The sequence below is a fragment of the Pavona decussata genome, unplaced genomic scaffold, assembly GCF_977016875.1.
Source record: "Pavona decussata unplaced genomic scaffold, jaPavDecu1.1 SCAFFOLD_93, whole genome shotgun sequence".
In the NCBI taxonomy this organism is placed as follows: domain Eukaryota; kingdom Metazoa; phylum Cnidaria; class Anthozoa; order Scleractinia; family Agariciidae; genus Pavona; species Pavona decussata.
Genome location: NW_028145510.1, coordinates 909,508 through 936,185, shown reverse-complemented (window position 1 = coordinate 936,185; position 26,678 = coordinate 909,508). Strand labels below are relative to the sequence as shown.

General features: G+C 39.1%; 5 protein-coding genes across 7 annotated transcripts in view; 1 reads left to right on the top strand and 4 right to left on the bottom strand.

Moving 5' to 3' along the window:
• Window positions 1-3,529, top strand: part of LOC146473478 (TBC1 domain family member 31-like) — a 28,183-nt gene extending 24,654 nt beyond the window's left edge. Inside the window, exons 21-25 of the mRNA XM_085118124.1 lie at window positions 630-746; window positions 1,063-1,140; window positions 1,321-1,459; window positions 2,122-2,250; window positions 2,998-3,529. Coding sequence (XP_084974250.1) covers window positions 630-746; window positions 1,063-1,140; window positions 1,321-1,459; window positions 2,122-2,250; window positions 2,998-3,137 — 603 coding nt within the window. The 3' untranslated portion in view covers window positions 3,138-3,529. The remainder of the gene's footprint in view (window positions 1-629; window positions 747-1,062; window positions 1,141-1,320; window positions 1,460-2,121; window positions 2,251-2,997) is intronic.
• A 1,842-nt stretch (window positions 3,530-5,371) lies between these two features.
• LOC146473477 (uncharacterized) lies at window positions 5,372-6,808 on the bottom strand. Its single transcript, XM_085118171.1, has 2 exons — window positions 6,685-6,808; window positions 5,372-5,982 (listed from the first exon to the last, which is right to left on the bottom strand). The coding sequence occupies exons 1-2, from the start codon at window positions 6,764-6,766 to the stop codon at window positions 5,372-5,374; spliced, it is 693 nt and encodes a 230-aa protein (XP_084974297.1). The 5' UTR covers window positions 6,767-6,808.
• Window positions 6,809-9,967: 3,159 nt separating this feature from the next.
• Window positions 9,968-22,325, bottom strand: LOC146473475 (putative E3 SUMO-protein ligase RNF212). 3 transcript variants are annotated; one of them, XM_085118146.1, is made up of 16 exons: window positions 22,072-22,325; window positions 21,689-21,948; window positions 21,472-21,533; window positions 21,276-21,350; window positions 20,433-20,489; window positions 19,886-19,941; window positions 19,270-19,391; window positions 18,605-18,674; window positions 18,381-18,417; window positions 18,217-18,289; window positions 17,950-18,034; window positions 17,318-17,455; window positions 16,871-16,986; window positions 15,992-16,050; window positions 15,305-15,351; window positions 9,968-10,105 (listed from the first exon to the last, which is right to left on the bottom strand). In XM_085118146.1, the coding sequence occupies exons 2-16, from the start codon at window positions 21,792-21,794 to the stop codon at window positions 10,078-10,080; spliced, it is 1,131 nt and encodes a 376-aa protein (XP_084974272.1). In that variant the 5' UTR covers window positions 21,795-21,948; window positions 22,072-22,325; the 3' UTR covers window positions 9,968-10,077. The 3 variants fall into 3 exon arrangements, with proteins under 3 accessions (XP_084974272.1, XP_084974273.1, XP_084974271.1); XM_085118147.1 differs by having other exon boundaries at window positions 22,115-22,325; XM_085118145.1 differs by having other exon boundaries at window positions 21,689-21,818; window positions 22,115-22,325.
• On the bottom strand, window positions 11,982-14,247 carry LOC146473476 (substance-K receptor-like). Its single transcript, XM_085118151.1, has one exon. It carries the CDS (start codon window positions 13,320-13,322, stop codon window positions 12,198-12,200), a length of 1,125 nt encoding a protein of 374 aa, XP_084974277.1. The 5' UTR covers window positions 13,323-14,247; the 3' UTR covers window positions 11,982-12,197.
• Window positions 22,326-23,278: 953 nt separating the features above from the next.
• LOC146473474 (small ribosomal subunit protein uS17m-like) lies at window positions 23,279-26,676 on the bottom strand. The gene is made up of 2 exons (XM_085118177.1): window positions 26,541-26,676; window positions 23,279-25,318 (listed from the first exon to the last, which is right to left on the bottom strand). Exons 1-2 carry the CDS (start codon window positions 26,634-26,636, stop codon window positions 25,124-25,126), a joined length of 291 nt encoding a protein of 96 aa, XP_084974303.1. The 5' UTR covers window positions 26,637-26,676; the 3' UTR covers window positions 23,279-25,123.
• Between the last annotated feature and the right edge of the window lie 2 nt (window positions 26,677-26,678).

Sequence of the window (26,678 nt, the reverse complement as noted above, 5' to 3'; positions counted from 1 at the left end):
TGTTAGCTTTGAATACTAAATTTCAAAATCGTATGATTCTGTGAAAACATTGGGCCAGTACCATGTCTATAATCACTGTGTAATCGGCGAGAAAAGCGTTTACAGGTATACTTATCGAGCCCGGTAAGTTACCGGGACTTTCGAGAAACGGGCCCCTGGCCCGAGAAGACAGTGGTGAGGAGTATCATTTAAGTTCATTTTCCATCGCCATCTTTAGTGCACAGTTTTCAATGGTTTAGCTTCAAAATTATAGAAAATCGAATTTCTCTTTGTGAACATTGTCCAGGCGCAATATTGATTTTACTCCGAGACTCAATTTTAAGAGGAGGCCTGAGGTAACTCTGATATGACGTTTTCCACTAGCCAATCACAAAAGCCGCAAATAACGCAGCGGACCAATCAAACTCCAAGCAAGAGCATCCAGTCAGCGCCAAGCGCGGGAAAACGCGTTTACCACGCGATTGTTTTGGGGTTCAGTTGGTTGAGATAAAACGGCATGTTTCCTCTGATAGGTCAAGAACATTGTACTGAAGATTTTTTTTGACTGCTCAACACAATTAAACTTCACAACCAAATTTCAAAGCAAACTCATATAAAACGTTTGACAATATGTTGTTGTTTGTGATTAGGTTTCCCAAGAGGAGTTAGCCAAGGCTCAACAAAAACGTACTGATGTCGACTTGGAAGGAGAAGTTGAGTTGAGGAACAGAATGGACGATCTTCATAGGGAACTCAACGAAGTTCGGGTGAGAATTTAAGAAAACGTGATCTACAGAACAGTTTGACAGGATTTGAGTGATCTCAGAACCAAAAACAAACCCATCAACATTCAAAACTGGCTATCTTTTGAGGGAGCAAGTACCTTTTCCGTCGGTTTCCCACGGCTGATGGAAAGCATAGAAAGTAATGCAAATTATGTGTAAACTATAAAACGTTTTAAGGCTAAAACCCCTTTCGAGCCTCCTGAAGTACTCGTCACACGTTCTTGCTTTTATACCTTCATATCCTGGCCTGCTATTGATGAAGATTGTATTCGTCACTCATTCGTTCATCACTTTTTAGGTTGCCCAGCATGTTTTGGAGAACAAAGAAAGAGAGAACGAGGTCCAGTCGCTTGTTCATGAACTAAGGAACAAAGAGGTATGGAACTGAAGAATCCTTCCTTTTTAGCTAGTTGAATTTTGTAAATTTTTGTGTGAAAAAAGTACCTTCGCGCTGAAGCGTATTTTTCACTCCATCTCTCAGCGCCAATCTTTGATTCTCCTGTTAAATTCCAACTCTGTTTATGGAACTTAACTCATTTCCTTTTTTTAATTGCAGAATGATGCCGTGGCCGTGAAACAGTCCGAGTTAAGACAACAGAAAGCTCTCACCGCTGAAGAAGACAGAAGGCGCATGAACCTGCTGAACGCTTTGTCACGTGGTCATACCACAACCAGCGACGATTCCGAGTCATTCTGTAAGTAGAACGATTTCATTCTTGAGTATATAAACCTCGGCTAAACGCGCCGACATTTTAAGATGCGCCAATTAACTTTCCAACATTGCTACATCCATCAAAATAGGCAAACTGATTGTTCGAAAGTAAAATATGCATCAAACCAATGATATTGACACAAAAAAGATGAGTGAACCGACAAAGTGTTGTCCAACAATATTGGAACGTTTGACCGGGGCACGGTAGTAAGGCGATTTAGTCTCTCTTTTTTCTTGAGGAATTAGTCTCAGTCTCATTGCCTTGGCCACTGGAATGTAAGGGGAGCAGGGATGATGCAGTGGTGAGAGCACTCGCCTCCCCCCATTCTGGTCCGGGTTCGATTCTCGGACTCGGCGTCATATGTGGATTGAGTTTGTTGTTGGTTCTTGTCCCTGCTCCGAGGGTTTTTCTCCGGGTACACCGGTTTCCCTCCCTCCACAAAAACCAGCATTCGATCTGGAAACAGTGGACGAATAGGCAAGTGGGAATTTCAGTGGCACATCCACAGAGTATTTATTATTTATTTTATTTATTATTTTATTCATTTAATTGCTGCAGACTGGACGAAGTAAAGCTTGTGCGAAAAAAAAGGAATTTGCTTTTTCACAAAATAATATTTTGGTTTGTTTTTTCTTTTAATTTAGCTCGTTTGAGAGACATTCGTCAAGTTCCAGGTGAGCCCAGGAGACCCTTAAGTTCCATTCAACCCAGCAACACTGACAGCAGTACAACCACGGACTTTGACACGAGCGGGACTCCAATCAGTTCCCATGGTAAATACAGTGTTTATAGTCACAATACTCTAACGATTCCATCCAATATTGATAAATAAAATAAATGAATAATTAACCTTTCTTTACCCTCGACAGTGTTCATAGCACAAGTGCGAGTGGGACCGAGCATTAAACTTCACAAAGAAATAATTTTAATTGAAAATAACATGATTAAAAAATCCCAACCAGCTGGCTATTTACAAGCGGGGCCGAGGAGTTGAACTCGGGGCTACCGAGAAACAACTCCAGCTAGCGGTCAGAGCGGGACTTGAACCCGGGACCACCGGATTTCATGTCCGGCTCCCTAACCACTCGACCACGCTCCTTCCTAAGCATTACTGCATCTGATCATTACTGCATTTTTCAACAGAAGCTTTTTCGTATCGTCTCTGGTTTTGCTTTTCTGCTCTCTGCGGTTTGTTGACAAAACCCCTTACGACATTTTCCCAACCAATCAGAAGTCAAACCTAAACCAATCATGACCTGGTCGTACTCGTTTTCCCGCGCTTGACGCTGTACTTGCTTCTAGTGCTGATTGGTTCCTTATATTGTTTACGCTTTTCTGTGATTGGTTAGAGTCATTATCGTGGTTTTAAGACGGTGAAGTAAAAACCGTCTGACCTAACCGGAAAACCCGGAAGATCGAAACTCGACCGAACGTTGCCTTTTTTTCCCCCCTCTACTTTCAGTCATTGTAGCTTATCAATGCATTAATCTATTTTTTTTTTATCTGTGTTAATCTCACAGAACCGTCGATCGAACGTCAGCGGGGAACGTTTGAAAGGCGGGAACTTGAACTCATGGCTGAGGTCAGAGATCTTAGAAAACGACTCGCTGCCAGAAGACAGCAGCGCCCACCTGAGATTTTAGGAAACGCACAGCAATAACTGTTGGTTAAAAGAGCATTTCATTTAATTTTAGAAGAAAAATATTGTAAATATACATGTTCAGGGACTTTCGCGTGGATAGCTGAATCTTCTGTTGAGAGCGCGTTTTTAAACGATTGCTGAGCGGAAGGTCATAAGGACTATTTTTTTTTTTTTTACATTTTTCATTCTTTCGATTCCCATATTTTGGGTTTATCAACAGAGTAGGTAAGGTAATTTGGCCACCGTAAAGGGATTCGAGTGCTGACGTTTCGAGTTTTACGAGTTGACAAGGTAAAGAGATTCGAGTGTTGATTTTTCGCCCTTTGCCAGAGCGAAGTCACGAAGGGGTAACGCTCGAAACATCAGCCCTCGAATCTCTTCACGGTGGATAAATTACTTTATCAACTCTGTTGATATATACCTAGACTCTCACTCAACAAAACAGCACTGTGATGGGTTGATTCCGGCTTGGTCACGTGCCCCTGATCAAATACAAATGTATCCCGACTGGGATATAATTCCGCAGTTTGTTGCCCTCTCAGTTGTTTGTTTGTTTGTTTTGCTGTGATTGTTGAAGGGAAAGTCTAACAAAGCACTTAATGTATGGTCCCTCGGGAAACTTGTTAGTTTTGTTTTCCCTCGAGTCCTGATGTTTCCCTTGACTTCGTCTCGGGAAACATCAAGACTCGGGAAAACAAAACTGTTTCCCGAGGGACCATACATTAGGTGTATAGAGCGTTTTCATTCACGTGACTTCTGGTCATATTGGTTTACTAAAACAAAAGAAAGTATTTGCATAAAAATACAATTCAATTCCCAGAGGTTTAGTTTGGGACACCAACATGGCCGCCATTTCTTTGTTTTGGGACACCAACATGGCCGTTGTGACGTCATGTGAAAACACTATATATATTCGTTTCCACTCCTCACCTACGCAGTACCACAGCTTCTTTAGAAACTGATCCCCTCATTCAATGAATACAGTAGCCTGCAACAGCAAACCCCTTTAACGGCTTTTGTTTCACATTTCGGAAAAAGGCGTCTGCTCTCGCAGGCTAAGAATACAGTTGTGTCGTAACATCAGTGTTGGTTGAAAGGTGAACGGTTAACATAAAGTCTGCAATATTTTTGTACGCCGATTTGTTTATTCATCCTCCTATGGAAGATTCTTACACATCGAGCATCGAACTAAAAAGAAACAATTATTTACAAACGTTAAAGGAAAGATATAGTTTAGTTTTTCCATCACAGAAAATACAGTAACCAACTTTCCAGTTAATCAGATAAATTTGCCAATACCAAAATAGTGAATAAGTAAGAAGAATACTCAAATTACTCTCCCCGTCCCCCCCTCCCGCTTTTTCTTTGTTTCCTGCACTTTCCTCAGGTGATTTACAGGCACCTTAAACAAACACGACGGCAACTTTACTTGAAAATGAATTTTTTTTTTTTTTATTTTTTTTCAATTACAACACACATACAAAGAAGCCGCTTACAAAACCATTTGTCCACAACTCACTACTTATTATATAATACTTATACTATTTACAATTCAATGCAATACAATACAACACTTATACTATCCACAACGCTTACACTATTTACAATATAATACCTACACGGTACAATTCGATACTTATAGTACTTATAATAGAATATTTGTTCTACTTACAGTACTTTTTTTAAAAGGGTACTTATACAATACTACGACTACTTACGACTTATTTACGACTATATACGCGCATCAAATAAAAGCAAGGACGAAAAGATGACAAAAAAAAAAAAAGGAAAACTGAAAAAGAAAAAGTAGGGCACGAAAAAGAAAGGGAAAAGAAGAGAGAGAGGCCGTACTCCTAACGTAGAATTATCGTAAATTAAATTCTAGTTATTTCAGCTACTTCGTTGTCTTTCTAACTTGTTCGATTTGAGCGGCAACGTAGGCGAACTAAATGAACAAAAGAGTAAAATCGCCCTCCTTAAAACTTTGAATTTTCTCATCTATTAAAGAACAACAAAGAAATGTAGCATCAACGAAGGGAAATGCCACAGAGATTTTGTAGAACATAGCATTATATAGAGTGGTGAAGGGAGGGAGGGACCCAGTTCTCAGCCGAAATTTTGCTCAAATCCCAGCTTCCAGATTTTGTCCCAGATCCCATTCCCTAACACAATGATCAACCAGTGAAAAAAAGGGGCAAATTCCAATTCCCATATTTACCCCTTCAACACCCTGCCTGGCATCTAGTATCCCGTTAAAAATCAAAAAAGGAAAAACTATTTGAACGAGGAAGAGACCCGAAAGACATCCAGTGACTTCCATGTAACATGGACATCATCATGGAAGAACTGGCACGGACACCAGTGGCGGGAAAAGCGTCGTTGGTATGGACACCAGAGGCGGGAAACATATCGGTGGTGTGCACACCAGTGGCGGGAAACATATCGGTGATGTGCACACCAGTGGCGGGAAAAATATCGGTGGGATGGACGCCAGTGGCGGGAATTGCGCAGGAAGGCGTGTCACTGTACACACTTGTAGCGGGAAATGGAATGCTTTTGAAACCATACTGCCTCTCAAGCTCACAAAAATTGAACTTGTAAGTGAATTTTCGGCCACGAATTTTGGTCAAGACATTCTTGTGGTAGTAGTAGCGCAGTGCTCGACAAAACTTCTGGTACGTCATGTTTCTTCGGCCATTCCTGTTGCCCCATAGACATGCGACTGTGTCAGGTCGTTTGATGACAAACTGGCCGTTAACTCCCTCCCAAGTCATTATCGAAGAAAAGCAAGGATTAGATAGAATTTCCAGAATGAAATCAAACAGCTGAGGCCGTGCTTTCAGGTCGAATTTGTCCAGCGAACCTGCAAAACAAGGTGCCGGATAAAATCATCACATACTGAAGAAACTAGACTTTATTCAAACTTGACCATTTACAGTCAAACCGGTCTTGAAAAAAATAGTCCAGGTGATCGGCGAAACGGCTGATTGGGACTTGGTAAAGGGTGACAGCGACCGCTTAAAAGAGGTGACCGTTTAATAGAGGTCAAAATTACAGTCTTCAAGGGGCGTAATTTTCGGAACGTTGACTACTGACCGCTTAATACAGGTTCGATTGTAATTTGCAAGAGAAAAACGAACAAACTGAAGGATGCTGGCCTATTGTAGCCATTTCTTTGGCTACAACAACAAGCCACGTTGTCAAAGTAAAGTTAAATATCATTCTACAAATTGATATCTCATTGAAAATTCTTCATGTTTGCTCGAGTTAAAGAATTTGTCTAATGGCGTGACGATACCTCTTTTATACCCGTTTTTTGTTGTTGTTGTTGTTTTTTTGTTTTTTTTTTCAGAAAGATTCGAAATTTAAAACAATATTACCATACGGTTTCAACAGCCATCGGTAAAATGAAAAACAAGCACCTTTTCACAAACTCATACTCTTCTTAATTGTTTTTCCAACAATTTTCCTGTAAATCAAACAGGGCATAGCGCCAACTGTGGTATCCTAGGACTTTCCGATATGGCAAGAAATTTTGGAGAAAAAAAAAACAGCAACAACTTACCACAATTGTCTGTATGACAGGTACTACTGCCGTCAAGGAATGAACCGACAAAGTTCCTTTCTGACATCCCAACAAAATTCATTGCTTCAGCTGAGCTCACACGCCGCACTAAACGTTGGCAGTTGCACTGAGTGGAAAATATTTTGCAGCGAGCGTATATATTACGTCCTCTGGCGATATGCAAATTTGAACTGACCAATCAAATGACATAACGACCCCTTAGCAACAAACCCCATTTGGCTTCAGATTAAACTTGTTTTGGTTATTATCATGCGAGTCTTGCCTTCACAAACATTCTGACCAATCAGTGAAAGGCGGTTTCTTTTACGTCGTCATGTTTTACAAGCATGTTTGTTGCTGGGACGATAACTACCATGAAAGCCCAATAAATGTTTATATCTGTTTCTTAAATATTATTTGTTGCTATAGAAATGGACAACGCACTAAATTCTATCTGACAAATTGATAAACAGAAGTCCCCTTAAAATGCTAACATGTTTTGGAATTATTGTTAGTTGCTAAGGTGATAGCTGTCATGGAAACTGAATATTTGTTTATGTTTGTTTTTAAACTTGGATTTTTGCTTGTTGGAATGGATATGTAAGAGACTCACCCATCTTTCATTTTGCTTACGATAGTTTGTGTTACTACTTACGCTTGCCGCACTGTAAAATCGATGCATCATTTAACGGATCTAGAAATCATTTCACTGATGGGTCTGTATTTTTATCAGTCGATCTCAAAGACCGTTTGAGGAGGATCTGCTGCTTGTTGTTTGAGGACGAGACCGTACATCACTACGACAACCAAAATTTATTTCAAAATAGGTTGGCATGAAAGAGAGCGAGATTGTTAAGGGCGTAGTTGGACCCCCATGAAAATTGTATCGCACAAGCATTTCCCATTGTTCGTAATATGATCTTGATTTTGTTTCTTATATAGTAATTATTTCGTCCCCTACAGTTTTTATCAATCGATGAAAGCGATGTTGACCTGAAAAATAGTGGAGTAAATGATGAAGGCAGTAGGAAGTTCAGATTCTCGTGCGTTAACCCTCCCCCCTCCCTTATCCGTGCATTTTATTTATCAGTTTACCCTCTTATATGTTTCCAAGGCTCGAAATTAACCGTTGATTTCTATCGTTTATAAAAAACCACAGAATCCCTCAATCATGGCATGAGGTGGGGGAGGGGACCCCAGAGAGTTTAGTATACAACCGGTCTGTGGCAGTGGGATGAACAAACATGTTTCACAAGAAATTCAGTTGACGCATACGTGATTATTACCAGGTCGGGAACGTTATGACTAAAATTTCAGGAAAAAAGTTACAAACTATGGGTAATCAGACGAAATAACGACCCCTTAGCAACAAATCCTACTTGGCTTCAAAATAAGCTTGTTTTGGTTATTTAAACAAAACAAAAAAAACATTCTAACCAATCAATGAAAGGCGGCTTCGTTTACGTCATCATGTTTTCTGAGTATGCCTGTGTCACTAATTGAATAATAATACATCATTCTCATTTACTAGCTTAGTTCGTACGTTGCTAGGCGGCGTGATAACTGCCATCAAAGCCCAATAAATGTTTATACTTGTTTCTCAAGTATTAGCTGTTGCCATGGAAATGGACACCACATAACATCCTATCTGACCAATCGATGAAGAGTAGTCCCTTAAAATGCTGAAACGTTTTGGTGTTATTGTTAGTTGCTAAGGTGATAGCGTTCATGGAAACTGAATATTTGTTTATATTTGTTTATTTACTGGCATTATTGGTTGTTATTGGAATGGATATGTGAGAGACTTACCCATTACCCTTACTTTCATTTTGCTTACGATAGTTTGTCAGTGTTACTACTTACGCTTGCTACACTGTAAAATCGATGTATCATTTAACGGGTCTAGAAATCATTTCACTGATGGGTCTGTATTTTTATCAGTCGATCTCAAAGACCGTTTGACAAAAGGATCTGCTGCTTGTTGTTTCAAGATAAGACGGTACATCACTGTGACAACCAAAATTCTTTTTAAAATAAGTTGGCATGAAAGGAGAAGGCGAGATTGATAAGGGCGTAGTTGGACTCCCATGAAAATTGCACCTGACAAGTAATTTCTCCATAACATTTGGCAGCAAATTCGCATTGTTCGTAATATGATAATCTTGACTTTGTTATTGTTATTTGTTAAGGTGCAAACTGTCATGGAAACTGAAATTCATGTTTATACCTTGCGTTTGAAACGTGGAGGCAATTACTACGTAACAACTAATACCCAAGATCACACCAGAAGGTGTGCCGCGCGATAAAAAGAAACGCTTTTCACTGATTGGTCAACTGTAGTCGGTTACGTTGACAGTGTACTGCGCAATGAAAACAATTGATTAGTCCAATTCCTGTCAAAAACATGAAAAAACGTTATTTGTATTTTGTCGCAAAATTCCTGAAACAAATCACGAGAAAACAATAATAGACCAAGGATCATATGTAGTTTTGCTGTTCATTTTTCTCCTTGATCTTACAATATTTTAGTAATAAGTGATTGTCGTATAGGTATCTCCTGACAAATTTTGTGGTAGTTGTTTCTCAACCTAAATGTGTGACAGGACGTTTTCATAAGTTTTTAACTTCCTTGGTCAGTTGATGATTTGGAGGCAGAGGATTTTTCGTGACAAATGAAAGAGTAATGGATATTTTAACAATTTATGGGAGCAATGTGATCCTTATTTAGCCTCTCCGGCTTCCTCATGAAAAATACACGGTCACTCCGTACTTGTTCTACCCTACTGTTACAAGTTTTACAGGATTTTTTCCCGAAAAATGGTAAAGCTTTAATCCAGTAATTATATCCGGTCCATCACTCCAGAGGCAACAAATGAAATGATCCAATTAGAACGCAAAACAATAACATTCAAGAGGATTGGCAAGGAGTGGAAGCGTAGGTGGACGAAGAGCGTCATTTAACGACCGGTAGAAATACAAACAAAACGCGCTAAATTGTAGAACCATTTCCTAAAGCAAAGGCGCCCAAAGGAGGGAGCCAAGAAGAAAGGCGCACCAACGTGGAGTAGATGGTAAAAGTAGTAGGAATGAGTCTCGGAATCAACCAAGCCGCTTCGAGTTTATTCCCTATCGTTTGTGAAAACCACAGACTCCCCTAATCATGGTATGGGAGGGGACCCCAGATGAAGGTTACTGTCATCCCAAGTTTCATAGCTCTCTTCTTCCCTCAAGCCAATGTTGAAACATTTGACAAAGTAATGAAAAAAGTGTCAAACATTAAAGACATGGTATAATTCTAGGGTAGATTTTTTTTCTCTACAATCGAAGATTTCAACGTCACTTGAGTTTTGAGGCTTTATTTCTCACTCTTGTTGACGTCGTAAATTGTTCCGTTCAGCGCGGTGTTCCGACGGGCGTGGTCCTGTAACCAAAAGAAATAAGAAAGAGAAAGAAATGATTAGCGGGATCAAAAACAGCAAAAACCTTAAGGTTTCTGTAATTAGATAAGGAAAATATTAAGTCGATTGACATGAGCCACAAGTGTGCGACCCGATCCATGTCGAACCTGTTTTCTGTATAGCATGAGAGAAATTAGTCTCACGTCTGTGATGAAGGGAACTGGCAGTTGGACCATTTTCGAGTTGCTGTGAACCTCATTATGAAAGCGAGGGTAAGTGCAAAGCTTTTCATATGAAAATTAGTTTTATTTCCATATGAATGAAAACTAATTTTCACAATAAAAACTTTGCACTTAGCCTTGCTTTCATGATGAGGTTCAAAGCAACTCGGAAATGGACTAACTCCTATTGCTACTACATCAGGATTAGGATTATCAGTTGCCTCTCTGTATTCTGTAAATTGTTCACGAACCAAGCGTTTAGTCTACCCTGTGCATTATTTTTTACATATTTGACATTCAGACATAGAAGTCAGATTAGTAGGATTTATGTTGCTGCCTCAAGAGTTCTGCGCTTATATCAGGTAATCATAACCAAGCAAAACCCACAAAACTTTGATAATTTTCCATTTATCTGGCAACAGTTTGATATGACATGCCATTTTTCACCATATTTTGTCTCTATGGTAACCAGAATGACAGTTACGATTTTCTAAATTTCTTTTTGAATGAATTTCTGACTTTTTGGTCTTAAATTGTTTCTTTATTACTTTTTACTACTTTGAAGCCAATTTTAGTACTTTGCTGTAATGGACTGAACTCGAGAAATCAGTCTACATGGTGATTGTTTGATAATCATTTCGGTCACACCATGTACGTCACCAGATGATGTTGCGAGCTTCATAGTTTTGAACATGGTATACATTTTCCAAGTTTCAAGTCCATAAATTTAACCACTCTAGAAGCTATGAAATACGAGCGTAAGAGTGTCGTCACCGTTCAATCAACTCGCAATACTTAATAGACTCTCAATGGCCTGTGCCCAATGGCCCAATTTCCAATTTCAATGGCCCAATTTCCTTTGCCAGGAAACCAACTAAATTGTACACCTTTTCGTGTCCGATCGATGCTTGAAGCCAGTTCAATATGCTTTTATCAAACATCGGGCGAAGACTTTCCATTGGTCAGGGAACTTGTTCAGTTGATGTAAAAGGTTCGAAGAAAAAACTATTTAACAGCACCGATCAGAGAATTTCTAATGTTCTTTATTCCTTCTTCTTTTTTTTTTTCTTTCCTTCTTTGTGTGTTTTGCTCTCTTTGGCGATCTGAATCTGGCTAAGCTACTTGACTTTTTAAGGCGTTTGCACGAAAAACTAACAGTCCTAGTATACAAGACGCAAATAATCGTGAAAGGGGAAATTGGGATTCCACTTGTCATGGAATAATTTTTTTTTTTTGCCTCTCCAGTTTTGCTAAAGTGTTTGTTTTTTCTTTGTTTGGCTTGTAGAGCGCGTGCATGAAGCATTGTAGAGCAGGTTCGTAGAAAATATACGCGAGAAAGGAAATTCAATTTATAGGACAATGTTTGTCATAAGCTACTATTCTGTTTCTTCTTTCTAATTTTTTGAGGTCTATAGCGTACGTACATGCACAAAGCAGCAATCTGGTAAACAAGAGGTAAGTGGGTTAATGGAGAAAATTGAAATTAATGCTACTCAGTTGTCATTTATTGATGTATCTCTAATTCCTCTCAGGTTTAGTGATTTTAATATGGCCTCGTCTTGTGTTCACTTATGCCTTAATTCGATTCTATCACGTACAAAGTTTTCGGCGGAAGAAAACTTGAACGCAGTTTCACAACTAATCATTTAATTACGTTTGCACAATGACAGGTACAGAGGAAAATATATTACAAACTGTCAAAATGCTACAAATCAATTACACACGGCCAAATATCTGGATTACGCTGAGCAAATTTAATTTTCAAAATGCGGCAATAACGCATGCAAATGTTAACAAAAAAAGGAGGAACTTTTCAACAATTCGAGTTCGCTGAAGTTCAAGTATTTTTCTGTTCTACTGTCGTTTGGCTGATCAGTACAGGATTGTACTATGTTCAGTTCGTTGCTGTATTTACAGGGGCGGTTCTTGTAGTATTTGTATTGTCTCCGACGCCTTCTGCAGCTCGGTCTTGCAATGGTGTTACTCGATTGTGCCGCAGGGATATACTGCAACGAGCACGAGAGCGACTGTGTACAATTTTCGACCACAGCGTAGAAGCGCCATGACGAAAAGTCTCATTAAAGACGAAATAAATACAAGGGTTGATTGCGCTTTTGCTGTAGGCTAAGAACCACACGGCGAAATTGAGATCCACAGACTGACAAACGGTGTTACTCATGTCTTGGAAACAGACCATGGATTCAATCCATATGGGAAGCCAGCAAACTGCAAACAGCACCACGATAGCAATAAGCATGGCTATTATCCTTCTGTTCATTTTCTCGGTGTGATAATGGTGATGATTCGGAATGTGAAGCTCATTCCCTGGCGTTTCTCTCAGGCACAGTTTCAAAATAACAGCGATGTAGAGCACACCCTGGATTACAAGCGGGGTACATTTGAATAATATGAATATTGCCACAAAGTATTTCTCGATCGATTCTGAAGCCCAGAATGTCAAAAAACACACGCTGTTGCCCCTCAAGTCTTGCACGCTGGCTACGAACACCATAGGGACCGTGAAGGCAATGGATATGATCCATATTATCGCTATTATCGAATAAGCGCCATGACGGCCGATAATCCTCTTAAGCGGGAAGAACACCACAATGAATCTATCCACCGCCATTGTTGCCAAGCTTTGTGTGGACACAAGTGCGGACAGCGCCATTACGACCGATTTCAGTTTGCACATAACACGGCCAAACGTTCCTTGGAGCAACCAACTGGTGAAGGCAACTGTGATGACGGCTTCCATTGTACTGGACACGGTTATCAGGATATCGGCGGCCGCTGTATTCACGACAAAGAAGTTGCTTGGTGTCTTCATGTGGTGATTGTAATTCTTGTGCACTATGGCTATAATGAGACCGTTACCCACCAAGGAAGTCACGATAATGAGACAGTAAGCTGCCACTTTGATTCCCGTTTTGTAACCCGGCTCGGAAACCTCAAGAAACCTTTCAGTCTCATTTACTACAACGTTCCATGTCTGGTTTAAGTCCTCTCGGATTCTCATTGTTTTTTGTTGTTGTTGTTGTTGTTTTGTTTTTTTCGCTTAGTATGCTTCTGTCTTGTAGGGTTAAAGTTAAATGAAATAACTGGGCGAGTGTTCCGCGTTTTTATCAGCTTTAAAGCCGGTGGGCAACACAACCGTTATCAAAATGATCGACAGGTGACAGTGTCTAATATAAACTTTGCACTATGGCGTAATTACGTTTGATCGGTGGGCAGAGTTATTGATTCATATTGCTCTCAGTTAGAGATCTTATTTCCTTTCTGAGGAGATATTAGTTCTCTGTTCGAATGTAACTATTTTTATCCTTGCTCCGTTTTGTAGAGACATTCGATTTGGTACAAACTTCATTGTTTGACCGTCATGTCAGGGTGTAACATCAGCATTTCCTCTGGGACCTAACTCTCTTACTTTGCAATGTAGGCTTAAAAAGAGGATAAAATATTCGAGAAGGACAGTTTTCTTTCAAGCGTTTAATGAACTTCAGAGGAAATGAGAAGTTCTCGCCGACAATTAATTAACTTATATTTCATAAAGAAGTAAGCAACGAATACCTCGTGTTCCTGTCAAGGTGTTTAAATAAATGGGAACTAAAGCAAACAAGGCAGACGTTTATTAGCTGGCAATGAAATTTTCAAGATTTTCGTAATTAAAGTCTAAATTTTCAACTTCCCAGTATGTTTGTGACTGTTATGAATAATTTCATTTGATTATCGTGCTTAGTGTTTCCAAGCAAGACTTTGGCGATGCCTCCATTCACGTTTAAAAACAATACCAACAGGTGATAATACTAAGATTTTAAAACTCATTCTACAATCTAAATAAGCGAGAACTGAATTATATTAACAGGCCCAGACTGAGATTTCTCATAAAACAAATACGAAAATGTTACAGGTGGCGTTATCAGGTGCTTTCAGTCTATATGTATCAGATACTGAAATATAACTTCCACAGCCGTAGACCAGTCGAGAAGGATACGTAAGACCAAGGGAAAATAATTTGGCTTGTTACCAACATTTTATGAGTAGTCATTTATCTCACTTATTTCACGATATCCACGAGGACGGTACAATGGCTAATTAGTTGTGTCAGTAGGGCAGACGTTTCTTGCGTTTAGGGAAAGAAAGGAGTGATTACTAACACCGTACAAGGATCCCACACAAACTGTGAGCCGTTGGTAGTTTTCGAAATCATATAAGGGAATGCGTGAGGATATCGAAAGGTTCATATTAACGGTAAGATATTGCGTCGAATTTCACAATAAACGTAAATACACATTAGTCGTTGTGTTTTGTGGTCCTCGTGGCTTAAAACGGCGAATTTAAACGATTTGACGGGTTTTGTATGGCCACGAAAAAATAGTTACTTTGGTCTAGGTTTCAAGAGAGTAAACTGGGTAGCTCGAGAAATTTCTCATTCTAAAAAAGTATGCCAAATAAGCCATAGTTTCTGCATGTTTCTCTAAACTCTCTAAACGTCGGAGGGGCAAGAAAAATGTTGGGTAATTAAAACGTCGGTAACTTAAGAAAAAACGGTAGTCAAAATAACTAAAGGAAGACCTGCAAAACAGCCTCGTTTTCTCACTATGCACCTTTTTCTCTAACTGAAGGCGAACGTGGTCAACAATGCCTGGAACAAAGGGATAATATCCACTCCCACCAGGCACGAAGAGGAGACGTAACAAGCATCACATGATTATTAATCTAGAAATGTAATTAATAACGTTCAGTTTGCAGTCATAGTCCAGTCTGAAAATTACGGGAGGCTAAAGTTTCCGAAGTAATCTTATTTGTGTATTTCTGTTGTTGCTGTAGTTTTGGTCTGTTTTTTCCTACTTTTTTTTTTGATCAAGTTGCGGTACACGGAAGATCAGGATTTCCGTAAAACCGACGTCCATGAGGACTTGACGTTCTACGTAGCTCCACCCCAGTCCGAAAACTAACGCCTGCAATATTCAAAATGAAAACGTGTCAACTAGTACTTACAAAAATGGCTGCTTGTTTATTACTGCTGATCTTGGTTGGTATCTAAGCTGTTAAACGTAACAAATTATAAGTGAAACAAACAATAAGAGAACAACTAAAGAAAAGGAGTACAAAAATTATTTTGTATTCGCTTAGGTAAAAGTGAGTCAAGAGAAAATAAGCCCCTTCCCCCTCCCCACCTAATTTTCTCGAGTGTGTTGAAAGTAAATGTAAGTGGGTCTTTTAATAAATCAAAATCAATCAACCATTTATTTAACCACGTAATTTCTAATGAGCTAAAAGCTCGTTCAAAATATGTCCGTGCTAAAAATTTTAAATATAAAAAGTATATACAAAAAAATTACAAAGACTAGATATATCGGTAACAACTACTTTAAAATACAAACACAAATAGTGACCATTATAAGTACTAAGATTAAGAAAAGAGTTACGTATTTATATATAAAATTTAAAAAGTTTCATTCCTAATCGTCTTCATAAACTTTTCCTGCCTTAACTCAGGTTTTAGTGAGTTTTAGATGTTAGCAGCATTGTATGTGATAGAATTCTTCATTCAGTTAAGACGAAAACTAGGCAGAGCTGACTAAGATTAACTCCTCTACCTCTTTTTCCTGATCTGGAAACGATTTTACTTAAGAAATTAACTTTGGGTCATGAAATGCTTAAGAAATTAACATTGGGTCAAACCTGTATTTGTCGTCTAGAAGGATCCAGTTGACTCGATGGTGTCACCATCCCATCTTCTTCTGTAGTGAAAATTAAAGACTTGTGTTAAATTTAAATCAGGCTGTCAGTCCTTTTACATGCAGAAATATTTTCCTTCCGTAAGTTATGCCAATATTGTTATAAACTTTTAAGAAGTTTTTCAATTCTGTCCTTTCTGTGATTTTGTTGTCTTCCGAATAGGACATTCACAAATTTCATCACACGTGAATTTGTCACCTTTAAAAGGTATAAATTCGGTAAATGGGTGAAAATCAAACTACAAAATGGTAGTTAAAGCTCAATGAATCGAATTCTTAGTGGGTCGTAGATTATGAACACTATTTTACGTTTTTTGTGAGGGCAGGGAAGCGCAATGCAAGAATGGCTCAAGCAGCGAGCAGTGAGGCCGTTCAGTCTGATTTATGAAGGTGAAGCGCGAGAGAAAAGAGAGGCGACAAATGATAAGTAAACGTACCCGACTACGGCCCTCCTTAATCGCGGCTGGTGCTTAGCTGACCGCCATTCATAGAACGCTATAGAAATTAAATTTAGTGTCAAAGTGAAGGCTACCATCGTTAGAATTCTCCTTGGCTTACCAGCCCTGTAAAGGAGATTTGGGTCACCAAAAACAAAGAAAAATCTTTGACCTCAGCAGGATTTGAACTTACGACTTCCTACATCATCTTTGAAGCAAAATAAGAGACTGTCGCAGTTTGGAGAGCGCAAAAATGTTCGAGCTAACGAAAGATCTAATTATATGGGACTTAAATTGCTGTAGCAGATTGCTGTAATGGAAACTGCCTTGTTGTTTTCGAGCTTCGAGTTATCAAGTTAGATTGATGGCAAAGAGACTGTACTTACGACTGCAGTGCTCTGCCTGTTGAGGAGTAGAGCTGATTTGCGTCACTCCTTGAGATGATGATGGAGTGGTGTACTGTGATCTGTTGCTCAGTCTGCTGTTACTTGGTGTACTCGATCTGAACACGTAACAAAATCTACATCTGATTCATGAGAATTATGCTGAAGTGTCAGTAATGACCCAGAACCGATGAAGTGGCGTAGGCATCAAGTAAAAAAAAAAAAATAGGAAAAAATGAAGCTTCAACAATTTCAACCTAAATCGTCTAGGACAGTCTTTTGTCCATTTTCGGTTGAAAGGACTCATAGTAATTTGGGAGAGGGATATACAGGTAGGTTTTAAAAGTAAATGCGACAATTTTCTTGTTTATTTATACAGATTTGTTGTGCCTGTCGATGTCTTGCATTAAGACGAAAAGCACGTAAGAAATATCTTTGACGGAAACTGACCTGGTAGATAAAGCGGGTGATCCCATGCACATAGGAGAATACGAAGCCCCAGTTGCTCCAAGACCTGAAGGTGTCGTCGCTTCATAGTTCCCGGGAGTGTTAGCCGTCCTGGTGAGATTCATACCTTGAAGATGCGTCCTTTAAAATACAGCATATGCACGCAAAAGTCATATATTTAATGTCAATAACACGGGGAGTGCTTGCGCAATCTCCCGAGACAGAGGCTCATGATAAAGTGTTTGATCTATTAAAGACTAAAGGTTTCCCGTTCAGTCCAGGCCAAACGAATTAGGAGTGACTCCGTTGCCAGAACTTGGGTTTCTTGCGAGACTGGAGTTAGGTCCCGTCAATGGTCACCCAATGCAAGTTGACACGAGCTGTTCTCAGTATAATATTGTTTGTTGTGTTGGTGCTACAGTTTGTACTAGACTAGACTTTGCATTCCCTCTGACGAAGAGCCAACTTTCGAAACGTCAACACTAAAAATTGTCAGTTTTCATCACTGGTATTCCCCAACTTGCGTCTCCGTGTGGAGAAGGTCTTTAGGTATTTAGGCAGATTGTTCCCTCCCTTGTCTTTTTTTTTTCTTCTTCTTTTTTTCTTTATAAAGAAATGCTATATCTATTTTGTACCTTAGGACAGTCCCTGGTGTTCCTCCTGTGGAACCTGGACGTGATGAAGGTTGTTTATTTGGTGAAGGTGTTCCTTTCACGGTGCCTGGAAAAAATCAAATAAAATTAGACTATGATATCAAAATGTTTTTCTTTGTAGGTCTTTACTTAACAGAACTGTCAACTGACCAAGGAAAGCACTGGCGGAAGATAATTCAACGAATTTTGCTTCCCTTAGTGCCTTGGCACAAAGCAGTAAATATTCATCGTTTTGAAAATGTTACTCACCCATGTAGCCGTTATAAGGTGGTGTCCTTACTGATAATCTTGTGGGGCCTGCTGGAGTACGGGGTACTTGGTTCTGGGAAGAAAAGGGATTAAATATGAAAGATAGGGTTGTCGGATAAGTTCAAAAGTTGAACGGGGTTTTATCGTGATCAATACCACTGTACCTGCCATTGGTGCAGCCCTTTATTTTCCTTTTGAGCGCTGTAGAAAAGGAAACAACCATAAGTAATCAATTAAAATTATCACAATCATTTATTTCATTATAGCCATACCAGCGTCACATCATTTTGATCGAGCTCGATAATCGAACACTCTACTTATATAATTCCCAAAAGAGGACTGAGGAGCGAGGGTTAAAGAGCCTGTCTACAGGCTTACAAAAGTTTACCTGTTAGGTGGAGTTCTTCCGTAAGGAGAAACAGATGAGTACTGGCTGCCAGTCGGGGATGGAGTATGACCTGCAAGTTTAAGCGCAAGACAATATTTAAGAGTTTTCGCTGATATAAACCTTGTTAACAAATCATGATAGCTATTTATTCCTCTCTAGGTCCCCTGTGGGACAAAATAGTTCACCACCTGATCCTCTCGCTCCGACTAGACAGTTCGACGTCAGGTCAAATAAAATAGCACTCGGTCCATAGCGGCCCAAAACGAAGGTGAATAAACCAATTTTCTGTTCAGTGCCTGTTGTTGTTGTTGTTGTTGTTGTTATTGTTACCCCTAGCACCTGTCAAGTGGCAACTCCAAATTTTGAAGTAACGTTTAATTATAGTAGCAAACACGGGCCATAAAAAGTGTCTAAGTTCAAAAGTCACAGGCTTGAGTTTATAGTGACCATTGGCTTTTTTCCTAGACTCACTCTAATAACACGCTATACTAAAAAATACAATAGACACTTTTGTCCTGTCAGTGTACAATACACTCTTATCAATAGGAGACCGGTAAAAATTGTAACAAGAAAATAAGGATAGAAAAACCAAGTTAAAATATGAGAGATAACAAATATCAATGAAGAAAAATAAAGCCGACAGTTTACTCGATGAAGTCATTCACCTCTTTTCATCGGGGTGGTTCCTGGTGAGTTTCGATAATTGTGAGGAGTACCCGGTCTGCTTGAACTGCTAGCAAGTAGTCTCTTCAAGTGACTGTTCTCTTCCTGTAAGGCAGCAACTTCCCTGTGTCGCATTTCATATGAAAAATGGGTTTAAAATGCCAGTCTGATAAGATTCTAGTACTGAGCTAGTAGCTTACTCGATCGATCGAGCTACGCAAGTGTTCATAAAGGCAGAATTAGACTTGAGAGAACTGATCTTTCATTGGCAAAACAAAATTTGGTGTTTTCCATTCGACATTTATACGGAGCTCACTTTCTGTCCTCCTACTTGAGATTTCAAAATGCGCTCTTGACCATTTTAGTAGCCAATAAAAGGCTGCAAAATAATGTTATAATACTTCTTTAAAACTATAACAATTTAACTGTGTTTATAAGCAGTGACCTGTGACTACGGGCCCTAATTTAACATCGCTCTTGTGTTCTCTAAGTCGTTGCTAATGAGAATACGTGTCACCTGATCGCAAAAGGTTTATTCAGTAGCATTGTTTCTCTCGCATCTAATTTTCCCCACGGTTTTCATTTAAGATTAGATAAAAATTGTAAGAAAATCAGTACCTTTCAAGTTCCTGTAATCTTGACATTTTTTGATGGAGCCTCTCCGCTGCTAAAAGCTTTATACGATAGAATGCTTGCAGTTAGACTACTGACTAGTATTCGTATAAAAGGGTGAAAACGTCCAAGTTCATGGAGAGATATAAGAAGGAAGACAAATTTTACGGATATTTAATGTACAAACACAGGGGAAAATGAAATAGACTTGTGTATCAAGACTTGAGTATCTACTAAAATGTAGATACGAACTACCATAGATCGATCCTTTGCTGAATAAAAAACTATTGCTTTAAGTGACAGGTGCATGAAGTTGTACAACATATTTCCGGGAAATATTTCGCTGATCCTCCTCTGGCAAGAGCATTTTCAGGAGTCCTTTCTCTAAAGACAGTCATTCACATGAGACTACTCAATAAATGTAATATAACGATAATGACGACGACGAGGGTGGTTGTGATGATGATGACGATGATGATAAAAAAGGTTACCATAGCCACTAGTATCAGAAAAAGGTTATGAACAAGACAGCAAGCTATACAAAATACGTTACCTTTTTCTCGTTAACCGCTGCCAGTCGCTGTCTGTGGCTCTTCTGAAACTCCATGACCTTTTGTGATAGAACATGAAAACATTTACAAAGCTCAGCAAAACTCTAAATACCTCAGGCCAATGGTACGTCGCCACCCTGCCTAATAAAGCAAAGTCCTCTATGCATGGTGAAATCTATTGTAAGAAATAAGTCAGTCCTTTTTCTCTCAATAATTAGGCAAGATCACACTTGTGTTTATCACTTAGAGTTCGTGGGGCAAAATTCACGAAGCCCTTTTAAGTTAAGATGTATCCCAAGTATTGTTCCCTAACAATAGCCGATGTTGGTATAACAATAGGCTATTGTCAAAAAGCAATACTTTGGATACGTCTTAACTCAGGGGCTGTTTACATGGAGGGAGGAAGATCCTAGCACTAGGAAGACCATAGAAGGTGGATTATCCTAGCGCGATATGTTTTCTTTATTCAGTTTACATACAAAAATTGTACTCGGCCCTAGCGGTAGGACCCTCCTAGAGACAGGAACTTCCTAGCTGAGCACTAGGAAGATCCCAGCACCATGTACACTACTTTCGCTCGGAAGATCCTAGTACTAGGGACAAAAAGAACAAACATGGCAGCAGCCGGGCGTTCAGCTGCTCAAGGCCGACAGTCATTTTCTTTTCCTACTCTTCTTGGTAACCACTTCGGCCGAAATTTCTGCATGTAAAGCAAACGAAAAGTTTTTCCGTCTTCTCGAATCTTCCTGGTGCTAGGATCTTCCTCCCTCCATGTAAACAGCCCCTTAGCCTGGAGGGATTCGGTAATCCGGTCTCGGAAATATAAGCCTGATTTACCCTCTTACCTGCGACAATTGGGAGTGGTATTTTTTGGACAAATCGGCTGGGTCCGTGAAGTACATCTGAACTTCGGGTTTCATCTAAAGCAAATTAAACAACGTTCATTGTTTTGTATATTATTAAAGTTTTCATTTATTTTCCGAAGAGAGGTTGAGATAGTCAACAGTAAGTTTATTAATATTTGAAAGTCAAGAAGCCTACCTGGGATGTCAAAACGATTGAGTTACAAGCTCTTTTACACAATGTACAATGATCTGGGTTTGCTGTGGATAAAAATAAAATAGATCAAGTTTATCAATTTATCTCTTTTCTTTGTTATGAAAAAAATTATTTTAGTGGTTTTTTTCTTTTTTTTTGAAAATCCAAATCATTCTCCTACACTACTTCTCTAAGCAACTACTATAATACAACCACTCACCTCGTAAACAGTCTTCACAATATATATGTCCACAGTTCGTTAGAGAAAACCTCTTTCCTCCTCCAGGTCGAACGAAGCAGTTGTTGCAGTGGACCCAATCTGCCATGCCACGAAAGGCGATGCTAGAGAACTGGCATGGAAATTAGTTTAACCTTTAGGTTGTAAACAATGGACTTTCCTTCTTCTTTCAGAGTACTGACGATTTTAACAATTAAGCTTACGTGACTTTCTATGTTGCAGTCGTATAAAGGTGTTGTTCCCTGACAGGAGTGATAGCGAAACTTTTTAAGATTAACATTTTTCAAAGCAGAAGAGGTTAATCGGTTTTCCTCCTGAGGGAGCTAAGAGAAATAAACCTCTTTAATCATAAAAATTAAGCTTACATTTTCGGCGATCAACGTGTAGTAGCTTTCTATTAAAGCTTACCTCCGTTGATTTTCTTTTACCACGGCTTCCAACGATGAACACAACAGGTTTTTCGAGCACCGCAGTCAATTGCAGTAAAGACCAGCAACGCAAAAACACTTTGTATGCTACAAAGGGGTTATTTCTCTGGGAAATAAACAGCCACTTGGCAAAAACAAAGGAAAGCAAAACTTACAGAATCGCTTCCGAACTTTGATTGAAAATTGGCGGGAAAAATGCGCACCCGCGTCAACCACTTTTCCCCAGGGTGGGGACCCTTCGTTTGAATGGTCATCATCGTTTATAGTTTCGAAATAGAAAAAATCTAATAAATCCTTCATACAATTTTGCCCTTAGAGATCTTAGTGAAGTTCGGTAAATGTTCAAGAGACTATATGCACTGTGATTGGCTAAAAACCATTTAATTTGTTTCCATGTGGACAGAACCTGTTTGGACAGAACCTAATGTTAAGAATCTTTTGAACAGAACAGAAACAAACAATTTTGTGACGTTTCAACGTGCTGGACACGCTAACGTAAGTTTGGCATTGATTAGTAATTGGCGACTGGACGGTAAGTACATTACTTGCAAAAAATTTCGGACGATTTTAATTTCGGACAAAAATAGTGTCCGAAAATAAAACCGTCCGAAATTTAAAGCGTCCGAAATTTTTACAGTATGGTATAAAACTTTAAAGTACTTTCTGGGCGACAGCATCACATATTCAAAGCCAATGTACATGATATGCTTAGAATTCGGATTAGGCGGCTTTGCTCAGTCGTTCTTTTTATCACTGGAAAGGTAAGCATTTGAGACACTGCTTGAGGCATAATTTTGATTGAGTTTGTGTTATTTTCTCGTTTGTGTATCCGGCTGTAAAACCTTGAAGATACAGTAAAACTATCATTTTCACAGATTTTATTTCAGCCTAATTCATGTTTTTTAGTCGTAAATTTACTTTGGGCATGTTTCAGCGCAGTGTCCGAAATGTTTGTCCGAAAATTGTCTGAAATGAGGGAAAAAGTGTCCGAAAATTAAACGTCCGAAATTTTTTGCAAGTAATGTATATTTCAGCCAAGTGAAAAAAGCGAGGATTGTTTAAAATTACTAGCATGAGTACGCTTATTAAAATTGAACAATATGAAGTTAAATTACCCATTAATGGAATCAAGACAAGTTCAAGATAAGAAAGTTTGCATAAATCTTTAATAATCCAAAACATCAAAAATTAAATGCTCTATCTTCAAAAAAGAACCCACTTCAGTGCAGTTAATTGACGTGCAAAAGTCTCCCATGCTTGACTGTCGTCTTTCAGCCATTTTGAAACTAATTTAGTACTTGGTCATCTTCACTGAAGCTGTCAGTCAAAGCGATAAGAATAAGATAACTTGTAAAACAGTTTGAACAAAAAAATGTAATAACCTCCACGATTCCTTACGCATTAAAGCAGACTTTTACTATCGTTACTTCAAGGCCAGCACTTCTTTCAGGTATATACAAAACAAATGTGATGTTATGTTTGTTCACGAGTAGATAACTTTATCGATTAAGTCACTATTCAGCGGATAAAATGTATTGGAGTGCATTTTATACGCAGGATAGCGATTTATCCACTGGATAAAGCTATCCGCTCTTTGAACAAGTAGAACCTAGTCAATAAATGACTGGTATATTATTCAGTCAGTGACACAGACATACTTGGAAAAAGGAAATCTGAGAAGTCAAACCTATGACATGTTGATGTAGGTTTGACTCCTGTACGTGTTGGGAGAACAGGGATTTCCTTTTCCACGGGTATACCGTATTTATTCGATTAACCGCACTGGGTACATGTACTTATTTAATTTTGGGCCCATGAGGGTGGGCGCTTATTTGAGGTGGGCGCTTATTCAAGGGTGGGCACTTATTATTTTCCCAACATTTTCAGCAAGTGGGAACATTTTTAGAGAATAACAAAACAAGGGATAACAAGTTCATTTCGCTTCAACAAGACAAAACAAAATGCAAAATCTAACAAACAATATTAATAAAAGTTCATTGACTAGCGTATCTAAAACCAATTTTGGAACACAACTGATGCTCCTTTTACTTCACGCTGGGCTTGTACAGAAATATTTTTTGTTAGGAGGGGGTGGGGTGGGCGCTTATTCAAGGGTGGCACTTATTAACTTTTTCGGCTTTCAGGGTGGGTGCTTATTCAAAGGTGGGTGGTTAATCAAATAATATGGTACCTGTGTCACTAACTAAAAGAAATAGCACTATCATTCTTTTAGCTACAGTAGCTGCTACTTTTGAGCAGCTAAAGACACCTGTACATGATAAAAAAAAAAAAAAAACAGGCAGGTTTACCTTAACAAAATATTAATTGTAGTATAAAGGTATCCATATGGTGTTTTTCCAACAAATTTGAAAGGGATCAGTCTATGTCCAGGCAGTTTTTTTGAAGTCTGCAAAATATATCATTATCAATTCAAAGTCTTTAATAAGACTGTGTTACTCTCTCATGCCTCCTTGGTGCGCACTGCTCTATTAGAATATAAAGTTACATTACATTTTTTGGTATTCATTACATCTGGGGTTTCACAGAATCTGGGGATTGTTGGTTTTAGAAGTCACACATTAATGTAACCACCTTGCTATCACGGTTATCTCTTTTCAGCCCAACCCTTACACAATCATTTTCAGGACTGTCAAAAAAGCAGGCTGAGAATGAGAATGCAAATAAGAATGCGCACACATATACAAGTGAAATAAGTGGTAACATTATGCACTGTGCTGTAATTAGAAAATTGGTGACAACATAATGCAGTTCACAATCCAAGGAAACACAACTATTGATCCCTCAATATTGCCTTCACAGGATTCCACCTTGACGTAGCCTGTCCACTGCTGCTTGCTGCCTTTGATGTGATGCATTGAACACTGTATTGGAGGTAAATATCTCTTTTTCTTTATCCAAATTGTTCATTCCATTTTGCAATGTTCACTTAAAGGAGTTTATCAGAGGATCTGACAACTTGCAGCGCATGTTATTCTCTATTATCCTGCACATGAATCTGTCCCGTTTCAGGGTCCACAACTTTTGGAACTTTGTCTACTATCTCTGACACAGTGAAAGCTTTCTTCTTGCTGAGCTTTTTGCATTCCTTGATAACAACAAGATCACCTCTTGTACACTCATTATTTTCATCATGAGCAAAATACACTTTTCTTTCATTGAAGTACTGAAATTGAGAAAGAAAAGAGAAATTGTAAGGCCATCTACCATAGAGCGAGTCAGTCAAATTATTTTTACCACTTAGTATGAAGCAAAGAGAGCACTACTTTGTTTAAGACTAATTTACATATACCAATAATTTATCGGCCTGATTAGTAGGGTCAGTCGTATGGGCCAATTCATGTTACAATTTCTCGCCCAATTTCTTTATGATTAACTGTTGGTGTCATGTGGGGTGAAAGTCAGCCATATTAAAAAAATCTGTACCACTGCCACAGATTGTTATAAACCGGGCCAATTTTTGTCGGCCCACTCACTTTCTTGTCTAATTGAGCCAAATCAGCCTGACTAATATTGGTATATGTAGATTAGAACCAACAAGTAGTAAACAGGGGAGAAGGTATTCTGTTCCCCGGGGGAAGGGGGGGGGGACTCCCATATGAAACAGATGGGGATGCTCGTCGTCTCGCTTAGGGGTGTAAATTTTGGATTTTGGTCTCGCTTAGGGTATTCCGGGCAAAGCGCTAATATTTTAAGCCGCCAAGGTCTCGCTTATGGTTCCGTGAAGAAACACAGAATAATTATTTACGCGAAGAGAAACAGGAGTCAAATTTTCTTTTTAACTTGTTTTGTTTACCGCATTAGGGGTCAAAATTTGCTTAAGCCACCCCCAGATTGGTCTCCTTTTGGGGTCACAAAAAGCTTGAGCCACGCCCAGATGGTCTCCTTTAGGGGTTTCATATGGGAGTCCCCCCCCCCCCGCAGGTTCTGTTCTCAGCTGAAAGTTTTTCTTTTATTGCACTTTTATTGGGGACTTTCACTTGGATGAAAAGTGAATGCCCTAGTCATGGCTGAGGTGGTGGTGGTTGGGTTGGTGGGGGGGGGGGTCAAATGACTGGTGCATAATCGAACATCAACCTTGTAGATCAGGGTGTAGGTTAAACCAAAGATCTTCGGCGTGGGTTTCTAAATCTGAATCTATCTTCGGCGCGTGACGCACACGGAATGCACCCTGGCTGTCAACCAGCAGCTCAGCAATTCCGTCATTTTGAAACCAAACAACAGAACTTCAGCATTAATGAAATAAATTTCTTTCATATATAAAGTCTGCCAAAGACAGCCCTATCGATCTTTCAGCAGGTTTGTGTCCAGAGTGTTAAAAAAAACGTGGCTTCTTAGATAATCAAAACGTGACCGAAAAGCCAATGATCACTAAGCTATTGTCTCACCTTCCTCAGTCTTCGGTACAAGACCATTCTAGTGACCAAAACCTTGGTCGTTTTATCCATTTTAGTTCCAATGACTGTTCCCACGAACTGCGCCATGTTGGATTTTACGTACCTCACTGTGTGTAAACTACATGAAGT

Bases quoted from the DNA above. Each gene is read 5' to 3' on its own strand.
- LOC146473477 (XM_085118171.1), bottom strand. From the start codon at position 6,766: ATGAATTTTGTTGGGATGTCAGAAAGGAACTTTGTCGGTTCATTCCTT. The intron at 5,983-6,684 runs GTAAGTTGTTGC...CTTGTTTTGCAG, and splicing joins CTGTCATACAGACAATTGTG to GTTCGCTGGACAAATTCGAC.
- LOC146473476 (XM_085118151.1), bottom strand. From the start codon at position 13,322: ATGAGAATCCGAGAGGACTTAAACCAGACATGGAACGTTGTAGTAAAT.
- LOC146473475 (XM_085118146.1), bottom strand. From the start codon at position 21,794: ATGGCAGATTGGGTCCACTGCAACAACTGCTTCGTTCGACCTGGAGGA. The intron at 18,290-18,380 runs GTACAGTGGTAT...TTTTCTTCCCAG, and splicing joins AAGGGCTGCACCAATGGCAG to AACCAAGTACCCCGTACTCC. The intron at 17,456-17,949 runs GTACAAAATAGA...TGTATTTTAAAG, and splicing joins ACACCAGGGACTGTCCTAAG to GACGCATCTTCAAGGTATGA.
- LOC146473474 (XM_085118177.1), bottom strand. From the start codon at position 26,636: ATGGCGCAGTTCGTGGGAACAGTCATTGGAACTAAAATGGATAAAACG. The intron at 25,319-26,540 runs GTGAGACAATAG...TCTCAATTTCAG, and splicing joins TGTACCGAAGACTGAGGAAG to TACTTCAATGAAAGAAAAGT.